At 42.8% G+C, this 15,407-nt stretch overlaps 1 protein-coding gene across 2 annotated transcripts in view; it reads right to left on the bottom strand.

Moving 5' to 3' along the window:
- THSD7B (thrombospondin type 1 domain containing 7B) overlaps nucleotides 1–15,407 on the bottom strand; it is a 630,645-nt gene that overhangs the window by 165,563 nt on the left and 449,675 nt on the right. For both annotated transcript variants that reach the window (XM_075933305.1, XM_075933306.1), the window contains exon 14: nucleotides 2,059–2,322. In XM_075933305.1, the coding sequence (XP_075789420.1) occupies nucleotides 2,059–2,322 (264 nt within the window). The remainder of the gene's footprint in view (nucleotides 1–2,058; nucleotides 2,323–15,407) is intronic.

Genomic DNA, 15,407 nt, shown 5'->3' with positions numbered 1-15,407 from the left:
GGTGGATTACAGGCATTCTGGAGATAGGACGTGGGAAGGGGCATGGTGGAATGGAGTTCTAGACTCTCCACTACTATACGGAGCTTGATCCTGCCACGGAGCTTGATCCTGCCTTGAGGGCGGGGGGCTGGACTCGATGACCTCTCGAGGTCCCTTCCAGTCCTATTATTCTATGATTCTATGATTCTATGATAATGCGTGTGATTGATCTTAAGCCAGCGCCAGAAGTGAGAGCCGATCCCCTGCTGCTCTAATTTCTGCTGATGCCAGAGGCTGAGGATCAAGAAACTACAAACAGTTCCCTAGATACACAGTAGCAGATTTGAAGGTAGCTATCCTGCAGCAAAAAAACTTCAAGACCAGACTTCAAAGAGAAACTGCTGAGCTACAGTTCATCTGCAAATTTGACACCATCAGTTTAGGATTAAACAAAGACTGTGAATGGCTAGCCAAGTACAAAAGCAGTTTCCCCTCTCTTGGACTGTGTCTGGACTGGCAAGTTTTTCTGCAAAAGCAGGTGCTTTTGCGGAAAAACTTACCAGATGTCTACACTGGCCACTTGAATTTGTGCAAGAACACTGACGATCTAATGTACAATTGTCAGTGTTCTTCCGCAAATACTATGCTGCTCCTGCTCGGGAAAAAGCCCTCTTGCGCAAATGCTTTTGCACAAGAGGGCCAGTGTAGACAGCTAAAAATTGTTTTGTGCAATAAAAGCCCCGATAGTGAAAATGGCGATTGGGGCTTTCTTGCGCAAAACCGTGTCTAGATTGGCACGGACGCTTTTCTGCAAAAAGTGCTTTTGCGCAAAAGTGTCCGTGCCAATCTAGACATTCTTTTCTGCAAATATCCTTGTCTTTATCCCGCAGGGCCCTCCACAGTGTAGTCCCAGGTACCTCTTTGGTCATATTTCCTCTGTATCATTCAATGGTTTATTGATTGACTCAATTACCACCCCATTTGCACTTCTCAGCTTCAGTCGCTGTTTCATACTAAGTGGTGCTTTTTTTCTTGTCTTCCCTTTCCTTGTGTCCCCTCACCAAGAATCACTCTACACTTTCCTTTATTTAAATTGTGCTGTCTCCCGTCTCCAACCCTGTAAACCATTCCATTCTGCACAAGCAATGTTATTGATTTCAATGGGGCTCAATGCAGGTGCAAGAGTTGCCTACGTAGAGCTCATTGTGAGATCAAGGCCTTAGACTGGGAACCTCTTCAGAAAAGTGATTATTGTTCATTCTACATCTGTGAAGATCAGTTTAAACAACAGTACTATAAAATACATGGTTATACCACATCAAAATAAAGGTAGGAGAAAGAAAAGCTTCTTTAATGTCAACTCTGTAGTTCCTGGCTTACTACATGCTTTTATAAGATTTCTAAACAAGTGGGAAAGAAATCTATCCCTAGACTGTGACTCTGAGCTTAACTTCAATTGCAACATGTTTCCATTTAATTTCAATTACAAATTCCTGTAGAGAAGGTCCCTTGTACAAAATAGTAACACAAGACACTGGACTAAGGGCATGAGATATTAAGACAGTAGAATCACATTCAGAGGGATTATAAGAGAGTTGCTCACCCCCATGAGTAAAAAGCTACATATGCCCTGGAAGACACAGAGGGTACGTCTAGACTACAGGCTTTTGTCGACAGAAGTTTTATCGACAGATACTGTCGACAAAGCTTCTGTCGACAAAGAGCGTCTACACTACATTCAGTTCTGTCGACAAAGCAAGTTGCTTTGTCGACATGGTAGTGTAGACGCAAAGGACAGTTTACATGCAATAACACCTTCTGTCGACAGAACTCTGTTGACAGAAGGCGTTATGCCTCGTAAAATGAGGTTTACCAGCGTCGACAAAACTGCTGAGTTCTGTCGACATTATGTCGACAGAACTCAGCGGTAGTGTAGACGCAGGTATAGTTTTGTCGACAAAAGTGGACTTTTGTCAACAAAACCCTGTAGTCTAGACACACCCAGAATGACCAGCCTTCTAAATAAGCACTCAATGTCTGGGTTGTTTACTTTAATTGAACACTATTTTTTCTCCTTACCAGAACTGCTACAGTAGGATGGGTCCACAAGTTTGCCAGTCTTATCATAACAGGCAATAGCTCGGAGTCGCACACCTTCTCCACAGTGTTTGGTTTCTCCTTGGACTCTTGATCCTAATTTCAGCTCTGTTTTTCCTTCTGCAATAATGCAATCTGACCAATTTCCATGGTGCTGTGTGATGAATGTTTCACAGGGACACTCTTCTGTTTCAACTTGAGGATACACTACTGTATTCTGGCATTTGTCTCGTTTCCTGCTTCTCCCTGTTCCAACCAAAGAAATCTGCTTGTTAGCTTAACATCTGCTCTCTTTGATAACAATGTGTCATTATTTATACTTGCAGGAGTTTAATACATTAAAACGAAGACAATCTGAAATGTTAATATAAAGAAATACTTCAAAAACATCTATTACTTATTGCCAGTGCTTTAAAGTGCCAAGGCAAGGTAGTTATCTCTCGAGGCAACCAGGGAATTTAGAAGAACTTAGACATATTTTGTTCTGTTGGTTAGGGCATTGAGTACTAAGAAAAAAACTTACCATAGTAATTGTATGACTAGAAATTTCTTTGTAATTTTAGGTAATATCATTTTCCCTAATTATCAGATGAAAACAAATTGATTATTTTGTCTCTATTCTCCCTGCAATCAATGGTTGCTAGGGAAACCTGCACAGGAGTCTAAGTAAGCTGCAACTCTTTCTTTGAGGCTACTTTACAAATTAGTTAAACATGCACCCTGCACACTGACTGTACTTTGAAGAAAATAGAAAAGATAATCCTAGGTAAATTACTGAGTCTGGAACACATTTCAGCAGTATACATTTTTCCCCTCTCTCTCCATGCTTCTGATATATTTTAAGAGAAGATTACTTAAGCATCTTTTCTCCTCAGTATCATAAGGAATACAGCCCTTCTTTTTATCTTAAACTACAGCCCCACCTTGAAGAATGGTGTGGCATTTCCCTACCTGGTCCTCCCAGAGATACTTTGTTTGAAGGATATGCCTCACTCCACCCTGGCTGGCTATGAGCTGGTCCCCACATAGGGAAAGCAGATCTGATTCACCTTTTCCAGGGCACAACAGAATCTCTGCTCCTCAGAATTTTGGGATTGCCTGCTCAACATCTAGAGAGCAAGGGGTTGTTAATACCCTCGGAAAGAGCAAACTATCTGCTTCTCTTACAACAGGCTGACTCTGGTGGACTGTGTGGAATGGAGCAGTCTTTGTGCTGCCTTGGACATGGGACTGAGATTGTGTCTGGCCTCTTTGAAGTGAGAAGAACTGGAAAAAAGAATGATTGGATTCTCTCTCATAATGTGTGTATATATTTATCATTTATCACAGGCATTAATGGCTGTCTACTGGATTGCTGAGCAGGGAATCCATAACCTCTGCTGCTCTTGATCTCTGACTGTCAGGCCCCGGGAGGTAGAACAGCATCAAGCCACTACCCACATCTCAGGGTCCCTGGCACATTTTAAGGGTACAAACCCCTCTATCTGGCACCCCACTCTGAATGTTGGCATTCGCTGCCCAGCCCCTCCCCAACTCTTCTGCATGTAGTACTGAACTTTCAGACTCCCCAGTACTTAAATACATCCCCAAAGTGTGAAACTTCTGGTTACAATTTAATTCTGTCAGAGGCCCACTGTACCTGTCAAGCAATCAACACTGTTGGCACAGACTTACGTCTTCATGCTCTTTTATGCACATTCATGTAAAGCATAGCGAGTACAAATCCTGCAGAAAAACATCTGAAAGCACAATGTGTCTCACTAGCTCACCCTTCTCTTGGGAGTCCTGGGGAAACCATCTGGATGCAGGCAGGAAGGGTGTTCCTGCTGCATGGTGAGTGGTCTCTCCGTTGTGGATTTGAGAAAATGGCCCCTGAGCAGGCCAGCTTCTGCCATTTAAAATCATCAGCATTTTGTGTCAAGTGACCAGTCGGTCACCTTCTTCCCATCAACACAGACTCCTTCTAGGTGACTCCACTGCCAAGGCATCCTACTTCCTATTCAGACTGTTTTAGGCAAGACCAGCTATGCCCAAATTAGGGAGCATCTTGGGAACTGAAAGGAGTTGGGCCCCTCACTACTTTCAGGAGCTTCCTCATTTGAGACTTATTCAAAGACCCTTAGCCCTCTCACCCTTAGCCCTTTCACTTCTCCCTGCAGGGCCATAAGCAGGGCTGGAAGCTGCAGGCATAGCAGCAGTGAGGGCAGCAAGGGCATAGCAAGAGAACAGGCCCTGAAGATGGTGGAGGCAGGATCCTTGATGCTGCTGCTCTAAGTGGCACCCTACTCCAGGATTATAGCATATCACTATCACTGATGACTCCCAGGCTCCAAAAGATGATGAGCATCTGAAGATGCTCCTCCATCCCAGCAGGAAGTGAGAGGCACTGCCTGGAACCTCGGTCAACTGCTCTGCAGAGAACAACTCAAGCCTGCCACATCCCATTCCACCAGTCCTCCTCTAGCAACAAGCTAGAGAGACACAGACAGACCGGAAAAGGGACAAACTGAGGCAGGTGGATAGGGGAGACTGAGTCAAGGACTGGGGAACTGGGAGGGAAGGGGTCTCAGAGATATGCGAGTAGGGGTGAGGTTGGAGGATCTAAAAGGGGGAAACAGGGTGGAGAAGAGGGGCTTTTACCATAAAGGACCTGGGAGATGAGTGGGGCAAAGCATGGGGGACAGAAATCAAGGCAGAACTAATGGAGGCAGAAGGAGTATTAGCAGCAGTGGGAGGCAAGCGTGGAGAAGGACAGCATTGGGTAAGAACAGAATGCCGACAGGGAGGTGGCAGGTAAGGGCAGGTGGCAGGTTAGAGGTGAGGTAGGGGCAAAAGGCAGATGGAATGGAAGGTGTAGTGGTGGGTAGGACAGATGCTATGTAGGGTACAGAAGGTGGAGTGATGAATGGGGGAAGAGATAGGCAGGAAGGGGCAAATGGAGTAGAGGAGAATATGCAGAATGAGAGGAAAGCTGGGGAGGGTCAAAGGTTAGGAAGGAGAGGACAGTTAGGAATAAGGAAGGAAGCAGGGCAAGGCAGGAGGTCACAGGTAAGGAAGGAAGACATAGTTAATGGTAGGGGAGGAAACTTGGAAGAAGGCAGAGATAAGGAGTCGGGGAGGAGGGTGCAATTAGAAGTTGGGCAGGGCAGTGGGGGGGGGGGGGAAGTAAGGGCAGACTATTGCTGCAGATGGGCTTGGCAGCACAGAAAATGCCAGCACAGGAGTGTGCTAAGACATGCCCTGGCACCTCACTGCACAATGTTTTCAACACCATTTGCATTTGTAAGGATGCTCCAACCCCCCAATTTGAAGTCTAGGAGCTAGTCTTTTCCCTAGAGTGAATAGATTTCCAATTATCAGAGTCAGATCTCTTTTGCCACCAGCCTGTGGAATTTTCAATCCCATTTGGAGGCAAACAGTGTAGAAGAAAAAAGGCTGCACATTCAGAATTGGGTTCCAGCCTGACAGGGGAGCAGAGAGTCACAATGGGCCCCTGGGCAAGATGTGTATGTGGGGGCGGGGGAGCAGGGCTGACCTAGATCTGTCCCCCCAGAAGGGGTGGGCCCTCAGGTGGAAAGTGCTGGGCCAGGAGCAGCCATCACTCAACACTGCTTGGAGCATGGTATACCGCCTCCCTCAAGCATTAGAGCTGCCTGGAGTGTGCTGTTCAGTGAGCTCCAGCAGTGATTTAAAGGGCCCAGGACTCTAAGTGCTGCTGCTGCAACAGTAATGCCAGCTGGGAACCCCAAACCCTTTAGAATTGCTGGACCCCGGGGCACTTACTCCCTCATGGTGTTCATACTCTCATGTAGCATTAATTAAGTGTACAGACATATTCAACATTTTTCTTAATAGTGTGCCCCAAAGATGCCAATTCAAGACCTCTGCAGCACTCTTCAACAAAATGGGGTTTGGTAAGTAATTATGTAACTACAAAGCCAATAGATGTGTTTTCTCTCCTGATATTGAACACACAGAAAGAAAATAGAGAACAGATGCAGACAGTCTACTTGCCAAAATGTCTAGCTTTCTAGTCCTTCACCCATGAAACCCATGGGAACTTTGCCACCAGTTTCAGTGGGAACAAGACTAGGACTGAAGAGAGTGCATCTACACAGCAGGGCTTAACTTGAAATAAGCTGTGCAAATTCAGCTACATCTATTGCGTAGCTTATTTCGAAATTGGGAACATCTACACAGAACTTATTTCAAAATAGAAATAAGTAGCACTCTTCCTCCGACTTCCATTACTCCTCGTACAACTTCTGTAACCCTCACTGGAGTAAGAAATCCTCTAGCTTGATAGTATTTTGATATTATTTCGAAATAACTGCCAGCTGTGTAGATGCAGATTAAATCATTTTGAAATAATGTTGCTGTGTAGATGTACTCTGGGTGTCCTCTTTATGCACTTAATTCCTCAGTTATATATTTCCAAAGAGAAATGTAGAGGTAGCAAGGTCTTAATTTTATTAGTCTCTAAAAGCTAATTCTTTCAAAATTATATGTTTTAGAGTTCTAAGAATAATTTTACTCACAAAGAGGAAACTTTGCAAACAAAGGGAAAAAAAGAAAAACGGAATTCTTTTCCACATTTTTAGACACAAATTCAATGATGTACAAACTATATTTTTACATTTAGATCAGATTCAGATGACAAACCAATTATTAAAGTACACTGCCCTTTGAGACAGAGAAGTCTGAGTGTTTGTGAAAATAAGCGACCTTGAAATATTCAAAGGGGGAAGGGGAAATCAAATTATTAATTGTCAACAATTCATGGTATAAACAAATATCCAAAGACAAATTCAGATCTGGGGTAAGAAGGCACAACTCAGCTAACTTCAGAGAAGTTCTGCAGTATACAGGAATATGCTTATATGCTTTTGAATAGTTTTAGAGAGTGGTATTATGGTCTGTGCTTTGCTAGCCAATTCATAGCTCAAGAAGCTAATGCCTGTCATCCAAAGGCAGCCAGGATGGACAAGTTGACTCATTAGTGAATCAAGAGGCAGAACACTATCAGATAGTAGAGCAGGTATTCTTCATGAACACCCACTCACATGGAACTGAATGACACTCTGGACAAAGAATAACTCCAGGTACTTAGATGCTATTGTGATAGACACTATGCTTTTGTGCCGAGATAGATGCGTTTATAGAAATCAGAGATGGTGCACTGACAATCTAGGAACGTACAGACAGTAAAATGTTTTGTGTAAGCCATCACTGAGTATAAATGTGCTTATATTTCAAGAGTAGTAAACTTAAAAGAACAGGAAAATTGATGTTTGTATTTCATTTAAATAAAGGTATCTAAACTTAATTCTCTACACACACACTGTTGTGACAATTGAAAAATCTGTCCAACATATTAATTGTATGTAAGATTATGAACTCTCTGCATGTATCTTAATCATTGTACGACGTCCATTTTGAATATGCAGCTTTTCTGTGGTCTCGTTATCTGCATGGCAAACTGAAATTCCTGCTGGAGTAGTGGCAAAGTCCTAACAAAAAGAATGTGGTTAAACTTTGACGACTGGCTACCTAAATAAATAGAGGACTATTGCCCAGGGAAAGCCCGTTTTTCAAATATAAACTCCGGTAGAAGGTCAAACTGACAACGAAGTCACCTGGTAGGAGTCTGATCACCTGAGGAAGCACAGAAGGACTTCACCTTACAAAAATGGATGAAAGTTATGAGACGGCAGAAGCTGATCTATAGAGGGGGCATTTTTCTGTAGCTCACAATGAGAGAGAAGCAGTACTGCTTGCAGGGGCCTAATAAGGCAAAGAACCTGTCTGCTGTCCAGAGCATAGATAGCCCTTCAAGGACTCCCATAGGAAAGATGAGGGAGTGAGGAGCATTGCTTTTAGGATGTTTATTATTTTTTCCAAATGTACTTTCTTATGCCTTTTCTGTTGGGTGAAAGAGCAATAATGTGTTAGACTTTGTGCAACGTGCCCGTGTGTTACGTCTTTCGCAACTACCATATAGCAGCTGAGAACCCAGAAGACTCACACCTTTCCTGGGAGTCTGGAAGAGGCAGTCTCTACTAGACATGAGGACATAGGCAAATGGTTGAGGAGCATCACTTTCATAAAGGGATAATAGACAGAGTTAGTGCCCATGAAATGTGCCAGAAAAGCCAAGGGAGGCACAGGGAAGCGTAAAACACTGGGGAATCCAGAGCCTTGGATGACTGGCAGGGAGATGCTGACCAGATCTGTGATGGTTCAGTAAGGCAGCTTAAATAAATATGCCATGCTTCAGTACCCTTAGCAGAGCCAATTCATTGCAATAAAAATTCCTGTCACATATGTCACTGTTATGGGATCAAAGCAACTGTGTTAAGCAACTTTAGGAGAATATGAGTTTTATACCTACTTAGGACAATTTTCTTGGATTTACCTACTCCTGATCTTTACTGAGAAAGAAGTAAGAGAAAATTTTAGGCCTATGGTACAGTATAGCATAACAAACAGATGTCAACATAAAATACAGGTCTAAACATGCCACACAATGGCCATTCACTTAATTCCTTCTAATAATTTCTTACCTATATTTTTAGGCATAGTAGTCAGAGATGGATAGAGAATTTTATTTCTCTATAAGTGCAGACATCACTGTGGAGGGCATTATACTATAATCTTTTGCCAGAAACAACTGAAAATCCTTTAATTTATTTAAAAGGGTTCCTTTATTCTTTAACGAGCTGTACTCATGAATAAAACACTTTGATTCCATTACATCTGTATAAAGAATTATGTTAATGAAAACCTCAATCATTCCAAACAATAATAAAATGATCTTGTCATTGATTACAAGTTATTCCAGAAGAAAAGCAAAGTGATAGCCACCATACTTACACTACTATTCCATTCCTAAACATTATTATGCTGGATATGTTTACTAAAGCTGTCATGTCTAATTTTTCACTTTGCTGTAAAAGCCTTTGATGTATCACCCTCTACTAATGGAATAACAAAAAGTAACTAAACTATGGAGCTTTTAAATGCAAAATAGAAAATATGAAATGCTTTAAATGCAAAACATTACAGTAAGCAGTATACCTATTGTAAGTCTTAACACTCCCCTCTTCCCCATTTTGTTCAATTTGGTTTAACAAAATGCAGCAGAAGAAAAGACTTATTAAAACAAATGTTGGAACTATTAGTGTTCTGCAATTTTAGAGCTTCTCAGTTTGTTCTTGTTGAAATAACACATAATATTTTTTCGGTAGTTACTGTAGAATGGGCTGAACCAGGATGTTTTACTAATATTTGGAAATGATCAACTAAAACTGGTATAAAGCTGCTAATGGCAATTCCATAAGCCCAACATGAACTGTATTATAAAAATAATATGACCTCCCGCAACTTAGATTTCCAAACAGATTTGAGCCCAACAGTTACTGGTAAATAACCTTCTTTTCTTCTTCATGTGCTGGCCTCTATGGGCACGCTTACACAGCAAGGCTAAACTCAAAATTAGCTACGTAACTTGAGCTACACTAATTGTGTAGCTTTAGCCAAAATAGCTTATTTTGACTTTGGCACGATCTGCCCAGCAGTTATTTCAAGATAAAGCACTTTTCCCCCCAACTTCCCTTACTCCTCGTACAATGATGGTTACAGGAGTCAGAGTAAGCCGTTCTCCAGCTCAACATTATTTGGACATTATGTCAAAATAATTGCTTGTATGTAGATGCAGACTATGTTATTTTGGAATAATGTCAGTTATTCCGAAATAATGCTGCTGTGTAGACATAGCTTAAGTGTATACCACACATGGGTGACATATTGGGACCAGAAAGGGGTGCACAGATGCCTGCAAAAAAAGATGCCTAAAGAACTGTAGTTGCCACCACTGTATTCTCCATGGAGACCTGAAGTATCACATACTGTTGTGTAATTGCGTGAATCAAACTTCAGGCCACTCTTCATATTTCCACTATTGATACTTCCTTGAAAAGTAACTTGAGCTCAAAGTCTATCTGGGGGAGGGATATACGCCAATTAGTAGCATGTGATGATTCAGCCAGAAATCCATTTTGGAGATTTTACAAGAATATACTGCTCGACCTTGCAACCTTTCTGCTATAACAAGGAATAGTCTTGGTGAGAAGAGAAAAGGTACATGGACAGATTGGTTGACATGGAATTCAGAAATAACTTTAGGGAAGATTTTGGGATAAAAGGAATAGGAAAATGGTATATGGTGGATTGATCAAGAGAGCTTCTATTTTATTGACCATTCAAGCCAAAATAATGGCAACTAAAAATGCAAATTTCATGGAAATGTGGGATATAAGACATGTTGCCAGGGGTTCAAGTAGCAGGCTGATGAAAAGTTCCTGACCAAGTTTTTCAGGAATTTAACTGGTTTAAGTGAATGCTACAAGATGGACAAACAGCGGCTGTGTCTAGACTGGCCACTTTTTCCGGAAAAGCAGTCGCTTTTCCGGAAAAACTTGCCAGCTGTCTACACTGGCCGCTTGAATTTCCGCAAAAGCACTGACGATCTCATGTAAGATTGTCAGTGCTTTTGCGGAAATACTATGCTGCTCCCGTTCGGGCAAAAGTCTTTTTCCGAAAAACTTTTGCGCAAAAGGGCCAGTGTAGACAGCAGAGATTTGTTTTCCGCAAAAAAGCCCCGATCGCGAAAAGGGTGATTGGGGCTTTTTTGAGGAAAAGCGCGTCTAGATTGGCCACGGATGCTTTTCCGCAAAATTGCTCTTGCGGAAAAGCGTCCTGCAAATTTAGACGCGCTTTTCCGAAAATGCTTTTAACGGAAAACTTTTCCGTTAAAAGCATTTCCGGAAAATCATGCCAGTGTAGATGTAGCCGCTAAGTATAGACTATGGGGCTTTATTGGAAAAAGCTATGGAAATTACGCTCCACAATTTGTGTAGCTTTTTCCAATCGCGTTTGCGGAAGAGGCTTTTCTGCCATTTGGCCCAGTCTAGATGGGGCCAAATGGTGGAAAAGCCTCCTCTTTCAGTGGTGGCCTTATGTCTCCCCAAAAGAACGCAAAAAAAGCAGAAGAACAAACACGTTCCTTGGATGCGGCAGGTTAACCCTGTAGTCTAGACGTAGCCACAGTGAGCTAATGGAAAGATCCAAGTTATTGAACAACAGAAAATGATCAAAAATTACTAGGAAATCTACAGTATATCTGAAGAAGACTCATTGGCCATGCCCTGAAATATCTCCATCTAGCTAAGAAACAAATCCTAGTTGAATCTTTCCTATTTTGAATAAAAATGCCTTAGACAGCAAACAAACACGAGCATTCTAGATCTGATGCCCATCCAAACACCTGGTCATGAAGTGAAGTAGGTCTGGACCAAGGTGTCTGAGTTGGCCATCCTCCTCAATTGGAAAATCTGGAAATGCACATATCCTAATAGGCCAAGTTGACATTCTCAAAAGTTCTAGGAACCACAACTTTCTCGGCTAGGTGAATGCTATGAGAATGTGCTGGATCTTTCTCAAGACACTGAGTAGCAGGGGAATGGGTGAAAGTGATATCTGACTTAGTCTGTGCATGATAGCAGAAAAGTATCACTCAGGGTATGTCTAGACAGAAGCGCTATTTCAGGATACTTCCGGTATCCTGAAATAGCTATTCTGTGTCTTTTAAGCAAACCCATTATTTCAAAATATAATATGCTCGCTATTCTGATGTCCCTGTAAACCTTGTTCCACGAGGATTAAGAGACATTTCAGAACAGCGGTTTATTTCGAGCTAAGGGTGCACTGTAGATGCACCCTCAGTGAGCTGCATTCCATAGATGCTCTGGAGTAGCATAGGGGAAGTTTATTGCTTATTTGGAGTGTTATCAGATCCCACTGAGGTGCTCTCCACTGAGTGAATATTCTGTTCAGGACACAGCTGTGTATTTCCACTAGTGGTCTGCAGAGAAGTGCCTGCTCAGGTTGTCCACTAAAAATTATGAATATTTGGGAAGTATGTGGCTTGGATTGTAATGTGGTTTTCAATGCACCAGTTCCAAAACTGTCTGCTTCCTGGAAGTGGAGAAAGGATCTTGCTCCAACCTGCTTGTTTATATAAAATACCGTGGCAATATTGTATTTACAGTGCATGTATGATCTGGAGGCAATTAATTGACCTTTCACTATAAGTGGTAAATAGGCAAATGGTGGGAAGATAGGAGTTGCTATAGAGAACTTTTTTCTGTGTGTCCAGCTCATGAGTCTTGCCCACATGCTCAGGGTTCAGCTGATCAACATATTTGGGGTCGGGAAGGAATTTTCCTCCAGGGTAGATTGGCAGAGGCCCTGGAGGTTTTCCGCCTTCCTCTGTAGCATGGGGCTACAGAGGAAGGACTTCAAAATCTAAGTATCCAGCACTTACAGTCCACTCTATTAGCCCCATTCCAGCATGGACACTCTAATTGATATGATTTCCCCCCCTTCTCATTCCTTCTTCATCCCCTCTTTTTCTGCTATTTATTTGTACCTCTGGACTCCTTGCTCCAGTCATCTGAAAAAGTGGGTTGTGCCCACGAAAGCTGACGATGCTATCTACATTTTTGTTAGTCTCTAAGGTGCTGCAGGACCATTCAATGGCTTTTAAAGTTTTTACTAGGAATCATTCATCCAAATGCGGGAAAATTGTTACAGTGCTGTCTCTTTTAGCCGGCCACCACAGAGGAAAGCTTTGTGAATACCCTGGGACCAGTTGCTAGTCCAAAGGGAAGAACTCTGAAAAGTAGTGTTCCTAACCTTCTTGGAACCAAAATTTCTGTGGAATAGGTAAATATGTCCATGAAAATGGGCACACTTCACAAAGATCCATAAAGATCAACAATGTGTCTCTATCCTCTGTCTTCTTTGTGGACTAAGAATTATAGGCAAAAGAACCCTCTACCTTGATACTGAAGTGTTACTCATTCTATTGCCACTCATTGGAGAAGAGAATCCGCCTTCTGGCAAAAAATATCTCCCTGGAGAATGTTCTATGAAGAGGAACCAGGAAAGGGATTTATGGAGAGGAAAGGAAAGAAATTAGTGGATCATTTCAAGAACCCAAATGCCAAATTGTAGGCCAAAAGTGAGAGATGATCCCCAAAGATGAGGGGGTAAGTAGGTAGAAGTGATTCGCCTCAATAACGATGGCCAGCTCTTGATTGAGGCATCAGAAGCAGTCCTGAATGGGAATGGATAGAGATCGTGATAATAAAGGATTCTGAAAATTGAAGTATATGAACTCCCTGCCACTTGCATAGAGGTATGACTGGACACTGATGATAGAATCTTTGTGGAGTAGGTGGTCTTGGCCTATATATTGCCTGCTGTGTTTTCTCTTCAGAGTCAGAGTGTAGGAAGTGGAAGATCAATCCAAAATCTTTCAAAGAAAGTAGACTTATACCAGTGTTCTCATTTAAAAAATCTGACTCATTAAATAGTAAAGCCTTTACGATGTTCTGGACTTTCTTGTGGAACCCTGATGAGCCAAGAATCACACCTCACACTATATTAGGAGTTAACCCTCTAAATGCCATGTCCACAGCAATCACTGCAGTGATGTTTTTGCCACCACTCTGCCTTCCTCAATCAAGGGCTGAAATCGGGCTCTGTCCTCAAGGTGCAGCTTGAAATACAGAACTTCAGGCTCATAGAGGACAACACCTCCAACCTCTTGGAACCTGTAACAGCTGAGGTGGTCTGAGGGTGTTATGCTCTTGCTCCCTCTATGACTACATGCACCATTAGCAAGCTGGGCACTGGGTGGGTGGATGAGTTGGTGGGTGAAAAGACACTTAGCTCCTTTAGTTGGGACAATATAGAATCTCTCAATTCTTTTAGGTGTGGGGGTGCAATGGGCTAAGTATGCCAGATCATTGTGGCTGGTTCCATGATGGCCTCTTTGACTAGGAGTGTCTCTTTGCTTGGACCTGTTGGCTGCAGAATATCCTTGGACCCGTACATTTCATAATGTCAAAGAGCCAGTGTTGGGAATTATGGGCCTTCTCCAGCGCTATGAAGATCACTTGCTTTCCTCTGAAGTAGCTTTTGAGGCTGCCTCTGGTCACCGGATGGAAAAAGTGAGGACATACTCATGGCTTCATATGGAAATTAGCATGAGATCCCTGTCAGTACCTGTGGATCCAGGTAAATTTCCTTCTCGTAATGATGGATCTGGTAGATACAAAGTGGGAGAAGTGTGCTAGGACTCATGGGCGGATCTAGGATATCTGTCAGCTGGTCCCACAGGCCCCAGTATGAGGATCCCATAACTTCAAGTACAAGGAGACCCTGGCAAATTCTTATCTCGGAGGAGGGCATTTGGCTCTCCTTCAGTGCCTATCGGGATTTATCTCCCTTTGAGGAGATTCAGAACTGGCTTGAGCATCTGACTCATTTGAGTTCAACAACTGCTCTCATCTACCGGTGGGGAAGATGGTACTGGAGTGAGAACACTCCTACCCAAGCACTGGAGTAGAGATGGTTCCAGTATTACTGAAGTGATTTCATCTTCTAGTGCGGCAATGTGCCTCAGGAGAACTGGGCCCAAGAGGAGAGGGGACTGAAGGTGAAGGAGGGAGATACTCTCTGGCAAGATGTAAGAATCCATACATCCTAGTGTTTGGGGCATTCCTGCGGTTAGGACTCACAGTTCCTATATAGCCCAAGATATTGTAGGTAGCCAGACCTTTAATGCAGTCATGTCAGTGCTCTTAGATGGAGCTGGTAGATGACATTCTGTATGTTTAGGATCAAAGTCACCAACAGAAGTGACTGACTCTTTCTTTAGCACTTTAACCTACTGGGGGGGGGGGGGGGAGGGAGGAAGGGTGATCTTAAGCAATTCTAAGCCCTTAGGATGTGCCTACAAAGGCTGACCTGACCTTGATAGGGTGAGGAAGGATCTCTTCTCTTCCAAACAGACTTGGACAGGATTCTGTCCTTGTAACTTGGGGAGTGTGAAGACCTTGACCAGCTTTAGGTTCCTTTCCCAAGCTCATTCTCAAAGGGGTGCTGCTTGTGAGTTGGTATCAATGCCTGACCCAGATCTGAGTGAGCATTCATAGCCTCCAAAAACTGTTTCTTCACCTGAAGCTCCTGACTGTTGCATGCTCACTGAGGGTTTACAAGCATCAAATGGTGCAGTATCTTACCCAAACAGCAGAGTTAGCATTGGGGGTCATCATTCACAGAGAAAGAGGAAGAGAAACAATTCTTAAACAAACCAGGGAGGTGACCAGGTAACAATCATACCAGAGGATAGAATACATACCCCAGTAAGCCTTCCTGGTTTTTGAAGCAGAGACAGTGGATTTTGAGCATTATAAGGGATA

The sequence above is a fragment of the Pelodiscus sinensis genome, chromosome 7, assembly GCF_049634645.1.
Source record: "Pelodiscus sinensis isolate JC-2024 chromosome 7, ASM4963464v1, whole genome shotgun sequence".
Classification (NCBI taxonomy): Eukaryota; Metazoa; Chordata; order Testudines; family Trionychidae; genus Pelodiscus; species Pelodiscus sinensis.
This window is presented reverse-complemented; position numbering and strand designations above follow the sequence as displayed.